The sequence below is a fragment of the Scardinius erythrophthalmus genome, assembly GCF_964197995.2.
Source record: "Scardinius erythrophthalmus genome assembly, chromosome: 11".
Lineage (NCBI taxonomy): Eukaryota > Metazoa > Chordata > Actinopteri > Cypriniformes > Leuciscidae > Scardinius > Scardinius erythrophthalmus.
Window position 1 is genome coordinate 40,652,057 of NC_138231.1, and position 26,524 is coordinate 40,678,580.

At 38.3% G+C, this 26,524-nt stretch overlaps 1 protein-coding gene across 1 annotated transcript in view; it reads right to left on the bottom strand.

Annotated features, from left to right (window-relative positions):
- Positions 1-268: 268 nt before the first annotated feature.
- adgb (androglobin) overlaps positions 269-26,524 on the bottom strand; it is a gene marked incomplete at its 5' end in the record, with an annotated part of 45,477 nt that continues 19,221 nt past the window's right edge. Inside the window, 23 exons of the mRNA XM_081377883.1 lie at positions 269-693; positions 785-968; positions 1,733-1,814; positions 1,915-1,993; positions 2,083-2,238; positions 3,019-3,170; positions 9,264-9,375; positions 9,619-9,737; positions 10,682-10,848; positions 11,640-11,827; positions 11,926-12,079; positions 12,223-12,354; positions 12,641-12,734; positions 14,359-14,481; positions 14,588-14,729; positions 15,323-15,466; positions 15,681-15,795; positions 20,471-20,603; positions 20,695-20,803; positions 21,071-21,184; positions 22,013-22,076; positions 22,213-22,396; positions 24,643-24,685. Of these exons, the coding sequence (XP_081234009.1) occupies positions 505-693; positions 785-968; positions 1,733-1,814; positions 1,915-1,993; positions 2,083-2,238; positions 3,019-3,170; positions 9,264-9,375; positions 9,619-9,737; positions 10,682-10,848; positions 11,640-11,827; positions 11,926-12,079; positions 12,223-12,354; positions 12,641-12,734; positions 14,359-14,481; positions 14,588-14,729; positions 15,323-15,466; positions 15,681-15,795; positions 20,471-20,603; positions 20,695-20,803; positions 21,071-21,184; positions 22,013-22,076; positions 22,213-22,396; positions 24,643-24,685 (2,979 nt within the window). The 3' untranslated portion in view covers positions 269-504. The remainder of the gene's footprint in view (positions 694-784; positions 969-1,732; positions 1,815-1,914; positions 1,994-2,082; positions 2,239-3,018; positions 3,171-9,263; positions 9,376-9,618; positions 9,738-10,681; positions 10,849-11,639; positions 11,828-11,925; positions 12,080-12,222; positions 12,355-12,640; positions 12,735-14,358; positions 14,482-14,587; positions 14,730-15,322; positions 15,467-15,680; positions 15,796-20,470; positions 20,604-20,694; positions 20,804-21,070; positions 21,185-22,012; positions 22,077-22,212; positions 22,397-24,642; positions 24,686-26,524) is intronic.

The window sequence follows — 26,524 nt, forward strand, 5'->3', positions numbered from 1 at the left end:
TATTCTCTTCAGATCCTCAAATACGTTGGTAAAATAGCAATAAAATAAATAATTTATCACAGCTATTCCTATACTAAAAGTAATGAATTTTTTGGGAAGATTCATCAAGAGTTTATTTAAAGTATTTATTTTGTTTAATCACATTACATTGTCATTGTCATTCAGCAATAAGCAAGAATGTTGGAACTATAATTTTCCAAAACTACATTTGCCATGTCTTCTGGGAAGCAGAATCAGCCACTATGAGACAGGCTATCCTTCAGAGCTACTCAAATCAATCCTGACAGTAACCATTTAAATAAAGAATCACAGAGTAAGATAACCTGACAGAGAGAGGTGACTCTGCATGCTAATCTTACAAACTGGATTCACTTGCTACAAAGGACTCTTTATATTGATATATTGTCAAAAAGGACAGACAATGTAATATTTTTGATAAAAAGAAGAGTAATATTAAACTGACTGACTGACTATTTTATTGCTATGAAGTTGTAGTCAATCATATCACTTCCTTTTGCCCCCACTTTTAAGTCCACTTGACTGGACCACAATAGGGTTTTTCTCTAGCTCGACCTGTTCGACTGTTTCAATAGGTGGCTCCTCCATTTTCTTATGTGACTGTCCCTTGAGGATGCGAGATCGGAACGCCTCACGAGCCTGCAGCATCTTTTGCCGATATTCATCCATTGTGTCCTATAACAAGAACTCAAAATGTTTTCCCCGATACATTAAAAAACATTTGTTTAGTGTGGTGTAAATCTGCATTTATAGTATTAAAACAAACCTGAAAGCCAACGTAAGTCTCCAGCTGTCTTTTCATCATTTCCTTACGTGCAATTTTTTCCTGTTTACGCTGTTCCAGAATGTTGTCCCAGATCAGGCGGAAACTTTGGAACTTCTCAGAGCGTTCCCTCCTCTGCTCCTCCTCCACCTCTTTATCCTTTAGACGAGGCTGCGGCAAAGACTTCCTTTAAACAAAAAGAGAGTGAAACAATGAGAGAAAGAGAACATTATGCATATGTTACCGGCAAAGTGTGAAATCCCGGTATTGTATAGAATGCCTGGGCAATGTATAGAATGCCTGATGGTTTTTGGCAAAAATACATTACCTAATTCTATACATTACCTAGGCATTCTATAGAATGCCGGATTACACACTTTGCCGGTAACATATACACTACCATTAAAATATATATATATTTTTTTAAATAAATCATACTTTTTTTTCTTTTGAAATAAAGTACACTTTTATTCAGCAAGGAGGCATTAAATCAATCAAAAATTACAGTAAAGACTTTAACACTGTCACAAAAAATCTATTTCAAAAACATCTCGTTCTTTTTAACTTTCCATTCCAGAATGCTGGGGGGGGGGGGATGTATCACGCTTTACACAAAGATATTAAAGCAGCACAACTGTTAATTCAAAAAACAATGATAATTCTAATAAGAAATGTTTCTTGAGCACCAAATCACCCTATTAGAATACTTCTGAAGGATCATGTGACACTAGAAACTGGGGTAATGGATGCTGAAAAGTTAGCTTTGCCATCACAGGAATAAATTACATTTAAAATATATCAAAATAGAAAACAGGTATTTCACAATATTACTGTTTTCACTGTATTTTTCATCAAATAAATGCAGCCTAGATGAACATTTTCTTACTGACCTCAAACTTTTAAACGATAATATAAAATAAATTATAATATAATATAATGTACGTGTTGTACCTGATAAATGGTGTATAATCAATATAATTTTTGTCAGCGTTCTGTGTGAACTCTCCACTCTGTTGGGACCGAGGTTGTGTCTCTAAACATTGAAATACACACATGCACATATTATGCCATGTACTAAACCCATATGCAACTATATTAAACACAATATGAGCATGTGTATCTTTGTGTGTAACCTGTCTCAGCTGTGAAAGGTTCTTTCCTCTCTGCATGTTCTTGCAGCTCTTTGAGATAGCGCAGTCGGGTCTGATGAGCCTTCAAAACAAACCAATCATTTACACATGCGGAATTGTTTGAGCAGACAGAGCTGATTTACTTCTAGTACCTTTACAGTTATGTAGTACCTTTGCTGCTCTGCCGGGCTCCGCTGCTTCCCAGGCCAGTTTCATGGCTCTGATCTCCTCCAGTCTCTCAGTGTCTTTCTTTACTTCTATATTTTCTGCCTCACTGTGGTCACTCACCACACGCAGGATCCAGTGGGGCTTACTCGCATCCAAACTCTACACACAAACACACAAGTTGGTACATTTACACTAGGATTCAAAAGTTTCAAAAGGGTCAGTGAGATTATTTTTAATGTTTTTGAAAAAACGTCTCAAACTCAACAAGGCTACATTTATTTGATCAAAATACAGTAAAACTGTAATATTATTACAAGTGATAATATATGTATATTAAATTTTCTATTTTCATATATTTAATAAGTAATTTATTCCTATGATGGCAAAGCAGAATTTTCAGCAGCCATTACCTCAGTCTTCAGTAACATGATCATTCAGAAATCAGTCTAATATGCTGATTTGCTGCTCAAGAAATTAATCATTTTAATGCATCCTTGCTAAATAAAAGTATATATATATATATATATATATATATATATATATATATATATATATATATATATATATATATATATATATATATATATATATATATAAAATATCCAAGCTTTTGAATGGTAGTGTATGCTTATAACTCATCCTGTGCAAATATAAAGTATGTCTCTTCCTTACAAGGATACACTGGCAAAAATGCACTGTATAAAAGCTTAACCTTAAAAACATCAAATGTATAAATTCAAACATGGTATATTACCCACAAAAAAAAAAAAAAAAAACCTTGTGGGAGAGAAATTTGCACTTTTGTGTAGCACATCGAACAATATTCATGAGACTATCTCTTTCTGCAAGAGAATATGGGGGCGAATGATTTAAATATATGGTGTGACTTGATACTGACATTGAAAAATATATATGCACAGGCGCACAAACTGTACTGACATGGTCCATAATGCAGCTTGACTTAGATGCTAGTTTGTCTTTGTCCTTTTCACGTTCCTTGGACTTGGATTTGGGAGCATTTTTCTGGCCTTCTTTGTTTTGTTGGTCCGTACCCACGGGCGTGGATGTGCCATCCAAAATATCCCCAAACACTGCCCATGTAAAATAGAGAGATTAAACAGACAAGGTGATCCAAAATGTCACAAATACTGAGGTCTGAAATAAAATTGAAATGTAAGGCGTGTAATTTGTTTGCAGAAACAACTATATGCAAGCCATTTCCACAACAATTTGTCCAATCTGTCTGTGGCATTTTGAAAACAGTAATTATTCATAAAAATTTGAATTTATTCACAAAGAAATAATCCTTTAAAAACCTCTAAATTATAGTGTTTAATACAAAGCCTCTTGAAGCTTTTTAGAAATGATCCTACTAGATGGCAGTATTGCTCCATTTAAAAACTGTACTCTAAATGTCTTTCCTTTCTTCTGTTATTCTAGGTGTAAGGGTACATCCTACTGGACAGTTTACTTAGGGCACCAACAGTATCCATAAGGACACCATCACAGAACCCTAATTTAATCTGATGTCATGCCGTGCTCTGCTGACAGCAGTGTTACCATACAACATGTCCCTACTGACTGAACTCACTCTCCGAAAGTCATAATAGTGTCATCACTGAACCAATAAAACAGAGAGTATGGATTGTCTATCGCTCGTCTAATTCATATTGGTGGTGGTTGAGGAGATTCCCCCTTTCTATGTAAAGCGCTTTGAGTATCCAGAAAAGAGCTATATAAATGTAACAAATTATTATATTAATGTACATTATAATGTAGTATATATATTATATATATATATACACAGACACACACACAATATATAATTAATTGATTACAGGATATGTGAAAACAATAAAATTCTGCACTGTCTGTGACACTGGGAACACTGAAAGCAAGCACAGAGGTCATTCCAGCCGGGAACCTAAAGGGCAGCCATACTTTATGTCTTCCATATGAGGCTGAGTTCAGTGCACTGGGTCTGGTTCCCATGTGCATTTATTGATTGGTGTGTGTGGTAACTGTTCAGGGTGGCTCTGCTCCACTGAGAGCCACTCAACTGGGTTAATTCAATTCTCCTTCCTCCAGAAATACTTCCCAGGTCACCAGAGGGCAAGAGCCAACTTCATTTGACTTCCCAATGACCCATTTACACATGCTTATCAGAAAACGAAATGAGAGGCATGTGTGGAGTGTGACGCACACGCTCATGGAAATACAGTGCACGTGCTGATCTACACACACTCACATCACTGATAAAAGCCCAATCAGAGACATTTAACCTCCTACTGTAGATTCAGCAAAATTTTGGATGCACAAAAAATGGAAAAAACAAGGAATACATTTAATATCAAGGGATCAGGAGGACAAAAGAATCTTAATGTTATTATTGGAGCCAGGCAATCATGCAAACTAGTTTATTTCCACAACCTCTTCACAAAACATGCAAATCCAATAGACTCCTCTTTCTCCATCTCAATCCTTCCCATTTCCATTTCTATGAGCTTCTTGTTTATTCATTTTCCTCAGTAAAATCAAGGTTGTTTGCAGCCCATCCATGCGCTGACCAACAGCAAATGACCTTATGTCATCCAACCAAGGGCAGAGCAAATCGCATTTCCCTATTTACCACAAGCAGATGAATTTAGTAGGCTTCCATTATATTTTCACGGCCAGCTCTCGGTTAATCAAAGCAGCACAGGTGGGACGAGAGTCAGCCTATTCAATACACCTCAGATTGAATGAGAAAACATGAACAGATATTTAAATCACATACAGCCAGATGAGTCCAGGACCAGGACAAGGTTTATATAAAAAATAAAAAAACATGAAAATCTTTTTCATTAAAAATAAAACCAGGAGTTTGCAAAAGACCAACAAAAAAGAAATGACATTAAATGTGCACTACAATGCTAATCAAAACTAAATAGAATAAAAGATTAAATTACATTTTTTCTACTATTAGAAGACAGTATCCTGAAGAATTTAGAATCTTGTTTCGCTGATACAAACACCCTCAAACAACACATGAGATTTGATGGCATGAACCTCACAAACGTCAGCAAGCAGTTGTTTTCTGAAATTAGTGGATCCAGACTGAATCATCAGGGATGAATCAACCAGAAATGGCGCATTTAAGCACATTTCACTGCCAAAGCACTCCAACACAGTATACTGTGTTTTTTGACAAACAGAGATTAGCTCGAGTTGAATCTTAATGGTAATTTGGTATTATTTCATGATGCATTTTTATAAAGCCTCACGTTTCTATCATCATCGGCAGATGGTGCAATTTGTTTTGCTGTAATAAATGAAAAAAAAAAAAATACAAATATAAAGTAAAAATACTAAAAATAAATTATATATATAATTTAAGATAATTTTATTTCATCAATGAAGCACAGTATATCTGTCCAATATACTGCATTATTCAGTGGGTCGCAGTTACAAGTCTAAAGGCTGTGACACACCAAGCCGACATCAAAGAACTTGCCGGACGAAAGTCGATTGTGTTTGTCACCTCGCGTCAGCTGCATCTGGGCCAAAAAGCTGTGCTTGAACACACCACAAAGACTACATGCGACTGTCAACTAGCATATGTGTTCTGCGTGTAAAGAAATAACTCTATATCAGCAGGTATCAATAATCTATATTAGTTATTCAAATAAGAAAAGCAAAACTAGGACTGCAGATATACAAACTGTAAACAAAGCAGTGCTTGCTTACCATTTTGAATATTAATCTTGCTGTTCGCATTCTTCAATCCAGGCGGCAAATAAAAAAAAAATAATTACGTATTGGAATGCTCAGGAGGGGAGATATATATAACGACTGAGACAATCAGACACATAACTATTTGTTACATTTAACAAATAAGCTTCAAAACACACTCTTAGGAATGAAACATCCCCCCAAAAGAGACAAGAGAGCAGGAAAGGTTTCAGTCGCCAGGACGACGATCAGATAAGATGTCTTTATTGCTGTGAAAAATGTGGTCATGTGGTCAGGACCTAGGCCATAGGAAAGACCTACAGACCTTAAAACAGACTTTCCTGCATTAATTTATCTACGAACTGAACTATTAATGAACATGCAACCCAGAACATTTTGTGAAAGATTTACTGTCTTGCGTAATGTCTTTTAATACTATTATTTTTTCGATACTGTGTATTTTACAATACACTCAATGGACAATGTAACCTTACCTATACCATGTTTGGTCTCTATAAATTGGTACTTTGAAGATTGAAATGATCGTGTATATGATATGTTGACAACTGCACAACATTAGTATTACATGAATCTTTCATAGTTTCTTCATCAGCAACCAATCCAGCTGCACATGCAAATGAGCACGCCTGAAACAAAAGATCCTAAAATCGCCAACAGAGGAATTTTCCCGCTTGGAAATTCCACCTTTCTCATTGGTCAAGCAAACCCGAAGAGGTGGGACTTTTCTCAGGCTTTATTAGAGACTATCTTTTCTCCTGGCCTCTACTGCGGCTTCTTCTGGTTGATGTCTGTGCAGACCGTGACCACAGCCTGCTATGCCTTCACTCTCCCAACAGAGTCAGACTGTATTTTCTTCAATCCAACTCAGAAGAAAACTGCAACTTTACCATCACTGAATGGGCAACCATCAACTCTTCCGACTTCCTCACTCCTTGGTTGCCTGCGTGGCCTCTCCGGCCCAGGGCCGGCAGGCCACCATCTGCATGTGCTCAGCCATGTGCTCATGGAGAGAGAGAGAAAACCTTCAACCAGAACAGAGTCAAACAAACCCCTCAAGTTCACCAACTTTTCTTCATTCAACGGCGAAGAAATCGATTGAGACTCATGGAACCATCAAAATCCTTCTTCAGGAACTTCAAGGAATGTTTCCACTGCAAAGGCCATGCAAGTATACATTTAACGATGTGCTCTGAAAATTATAAGCTGATGGTTCTTTTCATAGTTAAATGGATCTTTCCCATAGTTCCATTTCCTGCTTCCAGTTTCATTCTGTCACTTTCCATTTTACCTATGCATCTATGCATGTATGTTTAGATTAGTTATGTTTGTGATTTAGTTAATAAAACTTGTGCACAATTTGTATTTGGTTCTGATTCTCTGCTTGCAACAAAGTTTATTTTACTATTTAGATTTTGACTACAGGCTCCTTGTAGTACTGTACAGTAAGAAAGACATTTCCCTCCCCAAGAAATGAACATTTCTTAGAATTAATAAACAATTAACACTGAGTGTTTACGGGACGAACAGGTTGATTGATTGTAATATTAATTTTACTACATTAAGTTAATTCTATTAACTGATCCAAATATTCATAATCAGTTATAACAAGTTCTGATTGATTATTAATATTTCTTTAGAGCTAATTTGCTACATATAAAATGTATATCAGCCTTCAGTCTGGGCCCTCTTAACTTCTTTGCTTGCTCTCATCACTTTAGCTGATATTTTCATGCATTGACTTGTTCTCAAAACTTAACAGACTATCAGAGTGATCTCTCTCATTGACGGCCTTGACGCTGATTCAAACATCTGCCGCCGACATGTGGAACACACCGCAAAAACTAGCCCGACTGATACTCACCGACATCGTGACCGTCGGCTTGGTCTGTCACGGCCCTAACAGCCTAGAAAAAACAGCTGTTTGATAGGGATCGTAGTATCTAGTGCAGGGAACGGCAACTGGCGGCCCGCGGGCCAAAACTGGCCCGTCAGCAATATTTTCTGGCCCGCCGGATTATTTTGGCAGTCCTAAATGCTGTACAAAACTCTTCCACTACTTGAGAAAAGCCGTAGTCGCGCGGCGATTTCACCGCCGCATACTGTGTGAAACGCCCATAGGGAATCATGCGGTGCAGGATTACATTTTAAAGTATAACTGTGCGTTCACAACGGACGCGAATAGCGCGTCAAATTCGCGCCTGCCGCGTCTAGTTATATGCTTGACCACTTTGTGTCCATTCGCGCGTCAAAAGACGGTAGCGGTCAGAACTCTGGTGTACTTATGACGGAGCGTGCGGTCTGACTGACAATAGCCAACTCCCGACATCTTTTGACAGCGTATCCGCACTTAATTCTGACCGCCTGTACACCTAGCTCTGAGGAGCTGTTTGGTACTGAAACCATTGTCAGTCAACAACATTCTTTTTTTGCAAGGATGTTTGAAATAGTTCGACAGAAAATAGCCTACTTCATTTCGTCAGTAGGGCAATATGATTTTCGTTTATGTTGCTTAGAAACTTGAGTGATAGGCTTTGTCCTATTTAATTCATATTATTTATATTTCATATTTTTTTTCTGTGACATTTTTTTTCTCTGCTGACAGTACAATGTTAAAATAGCCTAATATTTATACTGACACGAACACAATTTTTGTATAGCATTTATAATTATTATAGGCTACTCCAATCTCCTTCTTTCCATTAGAGACATTTGAATGTGAGATTATGGAAACGAGATCTAAATTTTGTGGACCCGTCAGGTCGGGAAATAAAGCGGGTGAACACCGAGTGTATTTTAAGCGGTTGCTGAATAGAACCTTGTGGGAGCGGGACGAAAAAAAAACAGTCCCACGCAGACCTCCTTAAACCTTAGGTGTGTATGTGTGTGTCCCCGAATAAATAATAATAATAAAAAAGGAATAAAGTTCAAAAGTCGGACTGTACGGAATGAGGCATGATTGCTATTCACACCTTTATTAAAATGGCTGTAATATGTTACCACAATAGTAGCCTACTTGATCTGTTTAAAATGGTTTCCTTGATATATGCATAAGGTGTTAAATTAAAACTTAAAAATCAAAATTTAAATTTGTCTAATCCAGTAATTCATTTTTTCTATTTTTGATCTGAGCACAATCAGAAAATCAGAAAACCCGTCCTTATTTTTTTTTTTTTTTCATTTCAGTTTAGGAAATAAATAATGGAAAAACAAGTCGTTTTTCATCTTTTTATTTTTGGTTTTAATTTGAAAAAAAAAAAAACCGATTGAATGAATGATCCACGGACGGTGACGGACCCATCATATTCCGCAATTATAGGCCTATATAAGAGTATTTAATTTGTATCCATAGGCCTACTCTGTGTAGCTGGCCCGCCATCTACTGGCTAAAAAAAATATTGGCCCGCGGCCAAAGTTACTTGCCGACCCCTGATCTAGTGTAAGACTGAACGTACCTCTCATTTCATTGCGCTCTATGTCTCTGAGTTTCTGGATGAAGGAGGAGACAGATTCATCTAAAGGCCAGCTCTCCTGTAACACCTCTGCCTGTATATAATACTTATGAAACTGTAAGACACACACACAAGCATAAAAAAGTCAGAAAGTAAAAAAGTCAGTCCATAAACAAAAGAACATGCAAAATATAAAATAAATCAGCCATCAACATGCAAACAGACTGACTTCAATATATAAACAAAAAATCATGTACTTTTTCTTAGAACTTTGCAACTAGAAGTTCAGATGCTACCACAAATACACACAAACAAACACACACAAGTGACAGCAGAAGCTGTCTGTGGTGACAGGTACCAGTGTGTCTGTAGGGTGCTGGTCACTCCCTTCCTTTCCTCCGCCCCCTCCTGTCACTCTCCCTTCTGCTATAAGGCTGCCCTGATCCTGCCTCGCCCCCGCCTGGGCCACAGAACCGCCTGCAACCAATACACACACACACACAGACACAAATGAACGCCCTATAAATACACTCTGGAGCTGGCAGTGTCAGGCTGTAGCTAAGTAACTGAGACAGTGACTTTATAAAGTGAATATGTGTTAAGACAAAATGTGGAGTGGGTGGACGCGAAGTCTTGGACTAAAGGAAAAAAAAGGAGTATAAACTATAGCATTTGTTTGTGTGAGTCTATGGGGATTTCAGTCTGTGTGTGACAGACTGCATCTGTGATTTATTCATGTGTCGAAATATGTGAATGTGTATTGAGAGTCCAAATATATTTCTTAATTTGATCGATTAATTATAAATCATTTTAAGTTTAAGATAGTTTGTTGTTACCTGTTTTTATTGTATAATTAATTACTCTATATTACACTAAGTTCGGGGTCAGTATGAAAAAACCAATGAACTTTTATTCAGCAAGGATGCATTAAATTGATCAAAAGTGTCAAAAAGACATTTATTCTTTTAAACTTTCTATTCACTTGTATTTCCACAGTTTCCACAAAAATATTAAGCACACTTCTTGCCAACATTGATAATAATAAGAAATGTTAGCAAATCAGCATATTAGACAGAGTAATAGATGCTGAATATTTTTTTCAATTAGAAATAAAATTAACATTTTCAATTTTTTTAAATTGCAATTATATTTCACAATATTATAATTGGTGAGCATAAGAGACTTCAAAAACATGTAAAATAACTCTTACTGACCCCATAGTGTGTGTGTATATATATATATATATATATATATATATATATATATATATATATATATATATATATATATAGTGTGTGTGTGTGTGTGTGTGTGTGTGTGTGTGTGTGTGTGTGTGTGTGTGTGTGTGTGTGTGTGTGTGTGTGTGTGTGTGTGTGTGTGTGTGTGTGTGTGTGTGTGTGTGTGTGTGTGTGTGTACAAACCGTTGCTGGCTAAGAAGCAGTAGACTGGGAGGATGACATGCCCTTTGCCCTGACTGCTGGCGACCTCTTTCTCATGATCTAGGATATTGAGTTTAATGCTGACGTCTGATTTTGAGGTCTGAAACAGCACAGTAGCACTGTGATCACTGGAGACTTTTATCACATGTCTGGTAGGAAAAACACACAGTTTAGATCAGTCTTGATGCACTTAATCTCAATTTCATTGCAATGCTGTGCAAAGCTAAAATCTAAATGGTAACATGAAGCTCTGCAGTGATTACAAAATAACTTGAACATAAAATATGCATATAAGCAGGGGTGCACATAAGTGGTGCGCATGCGCGACCAAAATAAAAAATGAGCTGGGTAAATAAGTCCAGATCACTCATTTGCATACCGACATGGTCGACAGCTATTAATGCACAATCACCATTTTAGATTGAGTAACTGTAATACTGTATAAGATTTCCATTTTAACTGAATACATAATAAATCTGCCGGTTTCAGAGCAAAATGCAAAGCTGTGACATTCACTGACGCGCTTCACTCATCAGTGCTAAAACAAGCAGTGCATATACTTACTTCCTGGCAACCCTCCAAAATAAAAGCGTGCTGACTTTAGGTTTGAAAATGTTGAAAACTCATTTAAAAAGAAAAGTGTAAAAAAAAAAGAAAAAAATGTAAATATTAGTAAATTATTTTTAAGTGTACTATAACATAATTGTATTTGATTTAATACTATTTTTATTTTATTTTAAAACATAATAGTATTATCACACTTTACAAAATAAAGTGCAATTATGCTATTATTAATTATTAATTTTTTTATAGTTATATTTAATGGGTCACACTATGTGCAGTGTGAGCACCAAACCGAATCTCCAGGTGCTCTCATGAGAACCAGACTGAAAAACAGGCATATAAACTAATACGTAGTACGCTTGATGCATGTGCTAACCTGCAGATGATGTTCGTTTGATTAGGAATGTAGTAACCTTTCAACTCTTTTAGTGAAAAGATATTGCTTGGGGTTTCTCTGGCTAGTTGTGGTAGGGGTTCTCGGGAGCCAATCAGACGCAATCGCCACTGTCCTCCAATCACATGCGTGTCTCCAATATGTGCCTCAGCTACAAACGTATAACCACCCTACAAAGTGTAAAACAGAAGACATATAATATAAAAAAATACAATGTATGCATGTAAAAAAATTATGGAGAGGGGTTGTCTTTCTGACAAAGACAAACCTTGTTTGGCGTGTATATGTATGGCTCCACCCTGTTAAAGACTCTGGGTATCTCCTCTAAGGTGTCATTATTGATGACATGCACAATACATACAGGAAGAGGGGAGAAGATCTTAGGAACAAGCAGCATGTTCTTAGGAACATGAAATACCTCCCTGGAAATGAGAATTGACATGAAAAAAAAAGGTTATTAAACAAATACACAAGGAAACTTTGAGCTCAATGTATGCATTTTTTAATAAAAGTCTTTTTTAGTCAATTATTGTTTTGCTTTAAATGTAAAATGACTGTTCCTGACCTGAAGATCAGAATCCAGGAGTTCGCTGCCTCTGGTACGGGCACTGAATAGTCAGTGAACGTTATTCTGTTGTACTCGTCCTCTCTACAGGGGTACAGCTCTGCTATTCCTTCACCATTAGAAACCATGTGTCTACCAGAAATGCACACTTAGTACTGGATAAAGATTCAAGCAGACAAAAACCAACCCATTACACCCAGATTGTCAGAGTCGGCTAGGTTAGACTACAAGCGCTGGGAGAAGATAGCACCCACCCACTGAGCCCAGACACATGCCACATTCAACCCTCCAGGCCAGAGGTCACTCTCTACAGACCCTCCCCGCAACTAAAGCTAGGCGAACAGACAGTAAACAGCAGATGGTACCACCGAGGGACACGACGGAGGAGAGAAATGATTCTTTAAAAGGAATAATTCACCTCAGTAAAGATACGGCATGTTTCTCCACATCTGATTCCACAGGAGCCCACATCTCTTGCAGAGTCTTAGCGATGCTCAAATTTTCCTTGGTTCCTAAAAACACACAAACAAACAGGAGCACACCGTAATATGTACTCATACAAACCCACACCGTACACCTTGGAGCTGTGAAATTGGATTGAATAACATGGTTAGAATTGGCCCAGTTTTAGATTAAAAGATGATGCAGAAAAACATCTTTGGCAGATAAATGAACCCAACAAATCTCAGTCCCTATGCTTCTATAATGCCAATCATTTTACCAGCCAGTTTATTGAAATATTGTTCTCTCCTCTCTTCAGGAAACATAAAATTATATTTATTATATCTGCCTCTTGTTAAAGGAGAGCTTGAAGGGAAAAAATGCCCCTAAAATGAAATTAATTTCATACTGGTAGATATGAGACAAACCGTTCTGAGGCTCATTTGTGAATGAAAGTCATAAAGACACAAACTCTTTCAGAATGATAAAGAGAATGACATTCATTAAAAAAAAAAAGTGGAACCAATCCAATTTTACATTTAATAACTAAATTTAACACTGCTAAAATGTGTGTGTTCTATTTTCAATCTGTTATTTTAGTATTATTAACAGTAGTATTATTAATCGTTCTATTATAATATTTATTATTATTTTGAATTAGCTTTCATTTTTATATATTTCAGCTTTCATTTTTATATATTTCAGTTTTCATTTTAATTTTAGTTTTAGTAATTCTTTTTAGAAATAATGATTTTATTTGTTTTTATTGATTTATTTGTATTTGTTTTAGTTTTAGTAATTTTTGTACTCCAACTTAACTTATTTTATTTCAGTTTGTTGCCCCAAGGCAACATTTCTTATTTTCGTTTTAATTTTTTAAGTTTAAGTTTTTCTATCTAATATTATATTTGATTTCATTTCAGCTTTAAATAATTAATGAACTAAATATTGAAAAGAAAGATATGAACTGCATCTTTCTTTCCTGCACGACCAGCTCATAATATTAAAAATGTGGATTTATGGTTTAGTGGCAAATCTTTTAAAGACTCTTGAATAGGCTCCTGTTCATCTGTGTGTGACTGCTGAATCCACACCGTAATTTTCACATAATAAATGGAATTTTTGAGGTAACTAAAGCTTGATGAGCAATAGTAGGATCTTTGGAGACTGCTTGCCTGTTTTAACTCAAAGTTGGTTGAGCTTCCCCGATGCTATTGCTTCTTGAAATATAAATTGACATTATCTTGCTCAGTCGGATTCAACTACATCCTTTATCCTTTTTATTCTTCCTCTCACTTTCCCTTCATCCTTTCCAATACCGCTGCATCTTTCTTTCTCACTTTCTCTCGGCCACTCTCCCTGTCACTCATGCTGTCAGGCTGGGAATGGAGTGATGCTTGGAGGTATGGAGCCAGATGGAGAGAGAGATGGAGAGGTGTGTTTCTCTCTTCTGTCATACTAGCTTAGAATGACTGGCAGCTTCATTGATAAGTATGAGCTCCAGGGCCTTGCAGCTCTCTCTCTCTCTCACACAAACATAAAAACCGACAGAACAGATGTCAGACATAACTGACCACAAGAGAATGGGTACGAATCAGATCGGAAAGACAATTGCCATAAACTCCTGAATCCAGTCTCTTCTCTTCTTTTATACTAGGTATCATTAGATCCATTTCAGGTGAAGCTGGACTTTACCTGGTCTTGCTGCAGTGAGGATCTCTCTGACAAGGTATCGCTTCCAACCTGCCTGCAGGACCGTGGCTGCCTGCATTTCCTTGTCTGTGGCCTGCCTGCCGTTCCAGCGCTCTGGAGTGTCATCTATTGCAGGGCGAAGATACACGTGTACATAAAGTCATGCTATGATAGGTGTTATATGATCAAACCCAAAGAGAGACTCTGTTAGCCCCACATTTCAAAGACTCACCTGATCGTGCATCCATGGCTTTATCATTGCTGCCATGTGGCGATGGGTCTCCGGTCAGAGTCTGTACAGCAAACAGCTCCTCAGAGGTCAGTTTCCGCCCCAGAGCAGAGCAGAACATATGATACACGGCCTCGCTGAACACCTGTACAAGACAGAAACAATATACATTCAAAAATATACACTATATAAAAGCAATAAAATACAATCTACTGACCTCTATTTTTATCTATTACTGTGTTTGTCTGCAAATTTAACCAGTCATTTATCACATTTGTCACTTTTACATTTATTAAATGTGGGTTGTGTTCTATCGCCACTGTCTGAAGTACAGAGCAATGCACTAATTTGTTTAGTGAAACAAACCAAAAAACTAAAAGCAAAGCCTAACAAAACTTAACTTTAATTGTAAAAATTAATAGTTAAGATGTAATTAAAGAGGAATAAAAGATGTGAAGAAAATGCATTTTGAATTAAACTATAAATACAAAAGATTAGCAATGACATTTTAACGGCTGCTTGCTGATACAGTGGCGTGAACATTGCTGATGAGTCATAAAGAGCTCAAATTCTGAAAGACAGTCATTATTTTAATTAATAAAAAAATATGTGCTATGCTATGCAGTTGATGTATTTCATGGCTGTTAAAATACAAAAGGAAATACAAAATAGTTTTGTATAGTGCTGTGCATGTTCCCAGGGGGCCGGCCCATAGCACCGACTCTATATATAACCCACCCTTTGTTGCTGTATGCCTACACCATGGGTCTTCTCAAGTTCTTTAGAGGTTGATGGTAGTTCCTCTGGATCTGAAAAGCAGCTGATCACTCGACCCAGAGCTCTCACGATCATTACAGCCTGCTCACAGAACCTCAGACTCTCCTAGACAAAGGCAAAAAAGAAACAGGAGGCATAAGAACTGACAATTTTATTTTTGCACCCGTCCAAATTGCTGCTACAGGTTATTATATAAAGCCAATGACAGTCACTCATTGCTACAGTATGTATAGAACAGCTGGTATTGATATGTCAGAACTAATCAACTAACAGTGCAACCTCAGAGTGTATTTGTGTGTGTGTGTTACTGTGGACATGCCTTGCCAAGGTGTGGCATAACAGTCTCCTCATCACCAAACACAAAAGGAGACATGCTGCAGAGATGAAGGTGGAAGGCAAATGAAGCGCTTGTGTGCAAATGAAGAACATGACGCCTAGTGAGAAGAAACAGTGATGAATAGAACTGTTAAGAAGGAGAAATTCTATCATTGTTCTTTAGTGCTACATTGTACAATTTTAATTGTTCAATTGTTAAAGTTAATTATTAACTTTAATTTTAAAAGTTAATCTAAAAAAAACACTGGATCTAGTTTGTTGAATATTTTGATTTCCATAAGAACAATTAATGTAGTCATCCCCTCGCACTTATCACCAGAAGCACTATTGCTGATGCAAAAGGAACCATATATCTAGCATGTGATCATCATATGAGTAAAGGCCTGTTCACACCAAGAATGATAGCTATAAAGATAACTATATTGGACAATATCATTCTGTTTATTCTAAGCACGTGCTTGTCTGTCACTTTAAATGCTCAAGCTCATTACAGCAGGATGGATTCTGATTGGCTGTCAATGTTTTTATCCTTCATCAACTGGATAAAATCGTTCTGAAAGTGATTCCAATGATATTGTTTCTCTGTGACATTAACGTTATAGCTGTGGTGTGAACTCTGCTATTCTTTAATATTGTTTATTTTTTATTTTTAGAACTATATATTTATCTTTATAGTTATCGTCCTTGGTGTGTATGGGCCTTAAGAATAAATCATATTTGGTTCACTCAGACTGAGCTAGGAAAGAAAAGAGTCAGCTTTGTTTTCAGGTTTGGCAGAACACTCCTAATTCACATATTCTAAATAGGAGACTGATTTGCAAGATCATGAACTATACAAGATATGATACAGGGATTTTGTGCATGTACAGCAGATCGCAGTCAGCAAAATCTGCTTTACCAATTATTACAATTTCAACTGAAGTTGCTCTTACGCCTTTTTTATGCGCCCTCATAAATCCTCACAGAATCGGGCAGGATCTGCATTAACCTATTAGCTTTACATAATTTGCAGATGAAAATCTAAGGAAATCAGGATTTCTCATCACAGATGAGTTTAACAGAACAGTATTAAGTTGCAATAGAGGAAGACAGTGAATGAAATAAAGAGAGAAAAACAGCATGTGAGAAGTACAGAAAGGCTTTTCATAAAATCTTATTAATCTTAAATATCTTATCTTTCCTTTTTCCTGAATGCATGTACATCAAAAATCAGATGTGCCTACACTTGCAGTGTGACCTCTGAATATAAGCCCTCAGCTTTTAGGCCACTATGCTGCTAGAAATAGCAGACTGGGTCATATCTCTCTCTCTTTCTGTATCTTCTTAACCCATCTTCTTATCTCTCTCTCCTCTGTTCTCCGCTATTACAGAACTGATATCACAGGTTGGACCACTACTGAAAACACTTCCAACACATTTATACACATATATATATATGATTTTGGGTTCCATGTTTTATGGGGACTTTCCATAGATATAATGATTTTTATACTGTACAAACTGTATAAACAAACCCCTGCACCTAAACACAAAAAACTTTTCTGCATTTTTATATTTTCAAAAAACATTTTAAATTTCCCCACAAGGTCAATGATTTTGGGAATTGCTAATCTTTTGGGGATCAATTTTGTCTTTTGGAGTAGACTTACACTACTGTTCAAAAGTTTGGGGTCATTATGTTTTAAAAAAAAAAAAAAAGAATTGAATACTTTTATTCAGTAAGGAGGCATTAATTTGATCAAAAGTGACAGTAAAGATATTTATAATGTTACAATTATTATGACCGCCGCTAGCGTAGCTAGCGAAAGCGGTCATATAGGGATTGTCAAAGTTTTTTTTTTTTTTTTTTTTCGTCACCTTACTGAATTTTTCGTCAACGATACCAGGGACACCGAAGCACCGGGGAACATGAAATTTGGTGGGCATGTAGCCCCACTAGACTTCTAAGGAAAAATTTCGTTTGGTCCCCGGGGGCCACTCCCCCCCTGCGCTGGGCCCCCCCAAACCCCAAAAAATGCAGTTTTTCCTAAATAACTACCTGAACCGTGGCACCGAGGATGAAGAATTTTTTATGGTATGTTGGTCTGCTAGATTTTTACGGAAAAATTTCGTTTGGTCCCCGGGGGCCACTTCCCCCCCGCGCTGGGGCCCCCGTAAATTTTTCGTCAACGATACCAGGGACACCGAAGCACCGGGGAACATGAAATTTGGTGGGCATGTAGCCCCACTAGACTTCTAAGGAAAAATTTTGTTTGGTCCCCGGGGGCCACTCCCCCCCTGCGCTGGGCCCCCCCAAACCCAAAAAAATGCATTTTTTCCTAAATAACTACCTGAACCGTGGCACCGAGGATGAAGAAATTTTTATGGTATGTTGGTCTACTAGACTTTTATGGAAAAATTTCGTTTGGTCCCCGGGGGCCACTTCCCCCCCGCGCTGGGGCCCCCGTAAATTTTTCGTCAACGATACCAGGGACACCGAAGCACCGGGGAACATGAAATTTGGTGGGCATGTAGCCCCACTAGACTTCTACGGAAAAATTTCATTTGGTCCCCGGGGGCCACTCCCCCCCCGCGCTGGGCCCCCCCAAACCCAAAAAATGCAGGTTTCCTAAATAACTACCTGAACCGTGGCACCGAGGATGAAGACATTTTTATGGTATGTTGGTCTACTAGACTTTTAAGGAAAAATTTCGTTTGGTCCCCGGGGGCCACTCCCCCCCCCCCCCGCGCTGGGGCCCCCGTACCAAAAAAATGCAGTTTTTCCTAAATAACTACCTGAACCGTGGCACCGCGGATGAAGAATTTTTTATGGTATGTTGGTCTACTAGACTTTTACGGAAAAATTTCGTTTGGTCCCCGGGGGCCACTTCCCCCCCCGCGCTGGGGCCCCCGTAAATTTTTCGTCAACGATACCAGGGACACCGAAGCACCGGGGAACATGAAATTTGGTGGGCATGTAGCCCCACTACACTTCTACGGAAAAATTTCGTTTGGTCCCCGGGGGCCACTCCCCCCCCCCGCGCTGGGCCCCCCCAAACCCCAAAAAATGCATTTTTTCCTAAATAACTACCTGAACCGTGGCACCGAGGATGAAGAATTTTTTATGGTATGTTGGTCTACTAGACTTTTACGGAAAAATTTCGTTTGGTCCCCGGGGGCCACTTCCCCCCATTCGCTGGGGCCCCCGTAAATTTTTCGTCAACGATACCAGGGACACCGAAGCACCGGGGAACATGAAATTTGGTGGGTATGTAGCCCCACTACACTTCTACGGAAAAATTTCGTTTGGTCCCCGGGGGCCACTCCCCCCCCCCCGCGCTGGGCCCCCCCAAACCCAAAAAAATGCATTTTTTCCTAAATAACTACCTGAACCGTGGCACCGAGGATGAAGAAATTTTTATGGTATGTTGGTCTACTAGACTTTTACGGAAAAATTTCGTTTGGTCCCCGGGGGCCACTTCCCCCCCCCTGCGCTGGGGCCCCCGTAAATTTTTCGTCAACGATACCAGGGACACCGAAGCACCGGGGAACATGAAATTTGGTGGGCATGTAGCCCCACTACACTTCTACGGAAAAATTTCGTTTGGTCCCCGGGGGCCACTCCCCCCCCCCGCGCTGGGCCCCCCCAAACCCAAAAAAATGCATTTTTTCCTAAATAACTACCTGAACCGTGGCACCGAGGATGAAGAATTTTTTATGGTATGTTGGTCTACTAGACTTTTACGGAAAAATTTCGTTTGGTCCCCGGGGGCCACTTCCCCCCCCGCGCTGGGGCCCCCGTAAATTTTTCGTCAACGATACCAGGGACACCGAAGCACCGGGGAACATGAAATTTGGTGGGCATGTAGCCCCACTACACTTCTACGGAAAAATTTCGTTTGGTCCCCGGGGGCCACTCCCCCCCCCCCCCCCCGCGCTGGGCCCCCCCAAACCCAAAAAAATGCATTTTTTCCTAAATAACTACCTGAACCGTGGCACCGAGGATGAAGAAATTTTTATGGTATGTTGGTCTACTAGACTTTTACGGAAAAATTTCGTTTGGTCCCCGGGGGCCACTTCCCCCCCCCTGCGCTGGGGCCCCCGTAAATTTTTCGTCAACGATACCAGGGACACCGAAACACCGGGGAACATGAAATTTGGTGGGCATGTAGCCCCACTAGACTTCTACGGAAAAATTTCGTTTGGTCCCCATTCATTTATGTGCACATTTAGTGACTGTACACTCATCGGCCTGTAGATGGTGCTGTTGAGCGAAGGGTTGCTGGTTTAGGATGATACTGTCACACACACACATGCAGGAATACAAACAAACGCAAGCATGCACACACACTGACATCCACACGCACAGACACACCCATACACACACATACAAATCCACATGCACACACATGTACGCACACATACATACACGCACAGACACACACACACACACACACACACACTTACACACACATACACAAACACACACACATACATACACACACACACACACACACACAGACAGACATGCACATACTATTACTGTTTTTAGGTATATACATAAACACACAATACAGCCAAATTACTCCACGTCATTTATTTTTGTGGTAAGCCAGTGCAGGCCTGAGCGGCGGTCATATTTTGTACCGCGATGCGGTACATCTAGTTTATAGTGTTATTTATAATGTTTCCATTTCAAATAAAAGCTGTTCTTTTGACGTTTCTATTTCTATTCTATTCTGTAGACTAGAGTAATCACTGCTGATAATTCAGCAATGGTGGTGATATAGTTACCCAGGAGGAAGCGAGAGTAAGACAGCTTTACTAGCAGTGGTTTGGATCTGCACCACGGGGAGTTGAGAGACAATGCTCTTCCACGAGAAAGGCTTAGCTGTTAAAGAACCAGGCCTGGTTGATGACTCCTTTTCTGAGCACACAATAGACACACACATTAGATTGGATCCTTGTTGTTGTGAAAAGACAAACTGAGTGTGTATAGTATGTCCATGTGTCCTTACTCTCTTCCACACTCTCTCCCCAGTGCACTAAAGCTGAGAACCCAATGACAATTTCTGTGGGTAACAGGTTATCAACAAACAGGAAGTGAGTACCTCTTCCATCTGCAGACTGAGACAAGGAAAAACAATAGACAGAATGGGTCAGCATCAGCACATATTATTGTGTTTCAGCTTTGTATTTATCTCAGGAGACAATAGAATACACACACACACCATTACATAAATTTACACTCACAGTAATTACCAAATATTAAATCAAACCACATGTTCTCATGGGATAAGGTTTAAAAAAAAAGTATTACAGCACAACAGAGAGAGAAGAGCAAAAACAGCATGGTTATCGAAAACCACCCATTGTGTGTGTGTGTGTGTGTACCTTTGTGTAAGCAATTCCAGTCGAATCAGGTTGTCTAGCAGGAGCGGCCACAGAGTGGGTGGAGGCCACAGCGTTGGACAATGCAGTAGCAGACAGTCGAGAGGAGACGGAGTTCTAACAGAGAATTGAGTCACTTTCATGTTCTTTCCTAACACAACACATCCCTCCCACCACAGATACCATAATTATACCAAGCTCCATTACAAATGCCACAACAACAGGTTTAGTTCAATCTTGTATTAGGTGTTTTTATGATAATGCATTCTGAATGTCATCGATACAGTCAGCAAGGGTCCCAGCCCACCTGTAGGGGAAAACAAATTCCAGTTACTATAGCTACGCACTCAATCCTACTGGAAAATTAAGAATTTAACAGAGAAATAGATTTAGATATATATTTAGAATTTATTTATTAAATAAAATGTTTGTTTAAAGTGGCACTTTTTTAGCCAGTGCACTGAACAAATAAAGCTAAGAATAAGTATGGTGAACCTTAAATCTTACCCCCAGTAAATGGTTATGTATATGTTGCTGACTGTATCAATCCTCAAGAGATTTACATATCCATATAACAGTCAAAAGTGACAGTAAAGACATTTATAATTACAAAAGATTTCTATTTCTAATGTTCTCTTGAACTTTGTATTCATTAAAGAATCTCACGGTTTCCACAAAAATATTAAGTGGCACAACTGTTTCAACATTGATGATAATAGATAATAAGAAATGTGTCTTGAGCACCAAATTCGCATATTAGAATGATTTATGAAGGATCATGTGACACTGAAGACTAGGAATCATCACAGGAATATATTGATGATAAAAAAAAGGTTACTTTGAATTGTAATAATTCTTCACAATATCAATGTATTTTTTGTGTAAACTAGTAAAAATCTTAATATTCAGGCACACTTGATATAGTCTTTTCCTTCAAAACCCTACCTTAAAGTGTGATGTCCTGCATTGATGAACATATTTGTTTGGCTTGTGGAAAATCAGCAACGTCCTACAAAACATGATTATTAGCATATTTCAGCCTGCAGCTTAATAGGAACTTAAGAACACGAAGAGTTAATGTGACAAAATAGCAAAGGATTAGCATAATATGGCTTAGGCTTTTTCTGAAGATGATAGACCCTTACTGGAAGCATTTAGTGAAGTTGTGCAGGTCCACCCAGGTCTCCAGCAGCAGGGGTTTGTCTGACGCTAATGCATCCTGGGACTGAAGCAATGCAGCACTGGATTCCTTGGGTGTCTGCACCCTCTCCTTATCTTTTCCATCTGTCTCTTTGTCAGGGCCTGAAGTTGACTCTACTACTTCCGTATCTTGGAGAATGAAAAAAATATGTTATGCAACAGTCTATTACAAACCAAGCAAGCAATGAAATGCTGGCAGGAATACACAAACACATGACCTTGCCTTTTTCAATGCTGAAATAGTAACGCTGTATTACACATGATATGCAATAACAAAGGCCTGAAGTTATTTGTAATTTCCTGCACAGATGTTTGAAATGAGATTATCTGAATAAATATAGAGAGGTACTATGTTAGCATGGCTACTACTGTACATCCATACAATAAAAGCTATTTTGTTTGCTTAACTTTTTTACAAACCTTTTCAAAAATGTATGGAAATAAATCAAGAGAAATCTGTAAAAAAAATCTAATTGACAATCTTAATTATTTAACATTGTACAGTTAGCATTACACAGGACCTAATAATGGGACTTCAAGTTGAGATGAAATGGAAGTTTTGACAAAAATTTTCTTCAGTACTGTGACGAACATCGGACTAAAACAGACTATAATAAAGAAAAAAAATGGATGGGGACTTGGTTCCCCAACCATCAACCATCGGTTGATTATTGGATAGAGGCAGATCTGAATGTGTGCTTAGTACAGCTTACCAATGATTTTAAGTAAGAGGTGGGTTGTCATTGTCATAGGTCACCAGAGATAAGTTAAAGTCATGACCATTCGATTAAAAAGGTCAAAAAGAAAAAAAGAAGAAACGGAAACATGGAAGAATCGTTTACAATAAGATCAATTACAGTCATTTAGAAAATAGATAGGGTGAATTTCCATTTCATGATGACAGAAAGGATGTTAAACAATAATCGAGCAACTACTCTTAAAAGAAAGAAAAAACAACATTTTAAAACCAGCCTAAGCTATTTCTTTTTTAGGATATATTAGTTTTCTTGGAAAGATTGACTTTCTAGGCTGACAGGGACTTGTGTGCAGGGAACAGTAGAACTACTGTTACGCTTGAATGTAACTCTACACCCTTGCTTCATTTAGTATACGTGGATTCATGAATATGCATATTATTAGTCCCCGCCTCCACTCACTCACACCAGTTCCGAGATCCACCCGCTATATTGCTAAATGTACCCAATTTTTCATATCAATAGAAAAATATACCGGGATAACCTGGCTCTTGAGACTCCCCTGCTTCGCATAGTTACCGATATGCTAAAGCCTGCCCCCCTCGTGACGGGATTGGTTACAACGGCATTTGTGACGTACAGAACGACTGCTGATTTTAAACCACGTTTTTGAGACTGTCTTTGGTTCACAGCAGTTTTAAGGAGAAAATACTCAGCAATAGTGTTGACTTATGAATTTGCACATGGTTTGTCTTAGGCCTATAGCATATTCAAAACCCCACATACACATATAAACTTGATTTTCACCACAGGCGGTCTTTAAAAAAAGACTTTTCATGAGGATACCATGATTATCTCAGTGGTGCCAATCAGTAGAGCTCATTAAACCAATCAGTTGCACCATATTGAATTTATAAATGCTCTTTCATAGGTGTCACTCGATTCATTATGACAATTAAGTGAAATACTGTTATATATTGCAGCTTTAACTCATTACACTCAGTGTGGTGTTCTGACGTATTAAACCATATAATGAATATAGACGCCGTAGCAAAGCCATTCACTCCATTTACTTATCCACAGGTGTTACTAAGCAACACACTGGGCTCTCTGGGAAAGCACATAATTGGCCTGTCGTGATGAGGGGCGAGTGCACGATCATGATCACAGAGATAGAGATGATGCCATGCGTCTGTGTGTGTGTGCATCTGTGTTTGTGCTGATGAAAAGAAGACGGATTGGATGGAGGAAGAGTGGGATAAACGAGAAAGTGAAATTGTGAAGGCAGCCAGCTATCATATCATTACAGCAGCTATTAGCCTCCCTGCTCTGATGGCTAAACAATGACTGGAGGGATATAAGTGAGGCGAATTATCGTCTGCCTTTTCAGATTCATTATCTCACTTTACTTTCATTTCTATTGCACATTGTTACAGAAGCACTCAATTGAAAATGAGTAATGCTTTCCCAATATTCAAAGTGAAAAAAAGCTTATAAATGATGGCACGGTTTTTGTGAATAAATATATTTAGCTCACGATCAGCTTTCAACTTCAAAATTTTTACTTTTTGTAACTGCTAACTGAGATATGTAATATATATGATACATTACAGTTTACGATAAGTGTTTGAGTGACAATGTGGACTGTGCAGTGGCATTGCTCATGGAAACAAGTCTTACCGTTGGGGATGCTGTCATCCTTTTTCTTGTCCTCTGCTGTTACCTGGGGGAAAATGGGGGGATTAAAAAGTGTACACAGTGAGCTGGGAGAGACATGGCGGAGGAGGGCAGAGGAAAGCAGTGGAGACAGAACGTCCATATTCATCCAGTCAGCATGCGCTGAGCCCGTTTGGCTTCCAGAGCACAATGAGAAATCCTCTAATCTGACATCTGGACTCGCACCAGAGAGGGCTTTCTCCTTCAATTAACTGCTCACAGGAGAGCAAATGCCATAAATATTAAGGGCACTCGGAAGGTGACAGGATTAGAAGACACGGGTTTGATTAGCATGTCAGTCTTTACCCGCTAATTGAGACACCTTTTTGTAAAACTATTCAAATGTAATTTTTTTTACCCTTTAAGTAACAGTGTGGTGCCATGGAAACAATCCAGCTGAAGGCCTCAGAAACTTCTCCAATGTGCTTTTTTTCCATGATTGAGCCCCAACCTCGTGTCACTTAGAAAAGCCTTTTAAAGCCTGAGGAGTCGTCCGACTGTGCAATTTAAATGTGGAGGACAATTAGGGGCTCTCTCTGTGCCACATCTAACGAACGACAGCACCAGTGATTCAGAGATAGACTGTGACTCACCGAAGAGAAGAGAAGAGAAGAGAAGAGAAGAGAAGAGAAGAGAAGAGAAGAGAAGAGAAGAGAAGAGAAGAGAAGAGAAGAGAAGAGAAGAGAAGAGAAGAGAAGAGAAGAGAAGAGAAGAGAAGAGAAGAGAAGAGAAGAGAAGAGAAGAGAAGCAGCGGTATCTAGCTATATAAAGAGTGAATGTTTTATACATGGCAGTAAACACCTCAGAGTGCATTCCACACATTACTGTGGTAAAACTGCTCCTGTTTATACCGAATTCAGCTTACAACATTATCAAAAACTCAATAATAAGTCTAAATCATATCAGGTGACCTCACCACTCATTTCTCATGGCATGATCCAATAGCTACTGTAAATGAACACTATGTACTAGAAAATGTACTAGATATTTTGAAGAATGAATCAGTCACTCAAAAAGGGTTTATAACCTATACTGGGACCAACCACCGGGGGCGATTGAGACGCTTTGGCTTCACTTTTCAGGACTTGTGCGGCACGCTTGGGCAAAACTAAGTGTTATTTTAGTATTATTTATATATTATAATAATATTTAATAATATTTTAAATCAGCTGTTGCTTTTTAGTCATTTTGCTATGTGATTTTGTCATTTTTATAAGCTCTTGTTTTTTTATATTTCTATTCAGCTTTATCTTTACTTCAGTTTTCGTCATTTTAGTTCTTCAACTAACACATTTCAGGCAACATTTCTAATTTTCATTTAGGTTTTTTAAGTTCTTTATTACAATTACATAACTTATCAAAAATATTTGAATAGCTTTAGTTTTATTTAACAATAACAACACTGTAAAAAGACTGGATGTTATAATTTTCAGTGAATAACCACTTAGTTTTGTGTGAGAAAAAGACCAAAAATGTATTCAACTTCCAATGTATTCAACTGAACGGGAGTCATGTACTTCTTTTTTTTTCTTTCACTGTGTTTTATTGTGATTTTACAGCTTTACAGACCCAGTTTTCATTCACTTTCATTATATGGAAATGAGTGGACAGGATAAATAATCATGTGAATTTGGAAAAACTGTAAATAATGTAAGTAAAAAAATGACACTGATGATTTTATTTTTGGGTGAACTATTCCTGAAAGGGTACAGCAATGCTATTAGATCCCACAGGCACACACACTTGGACAATTATCTTACAAACTACATGGAAGCTATCAGTCTCAGTACGATCTCAGCTGACCCCCCTGTAAGACATCCACTCTGATGACTGACAGGCTAATTGT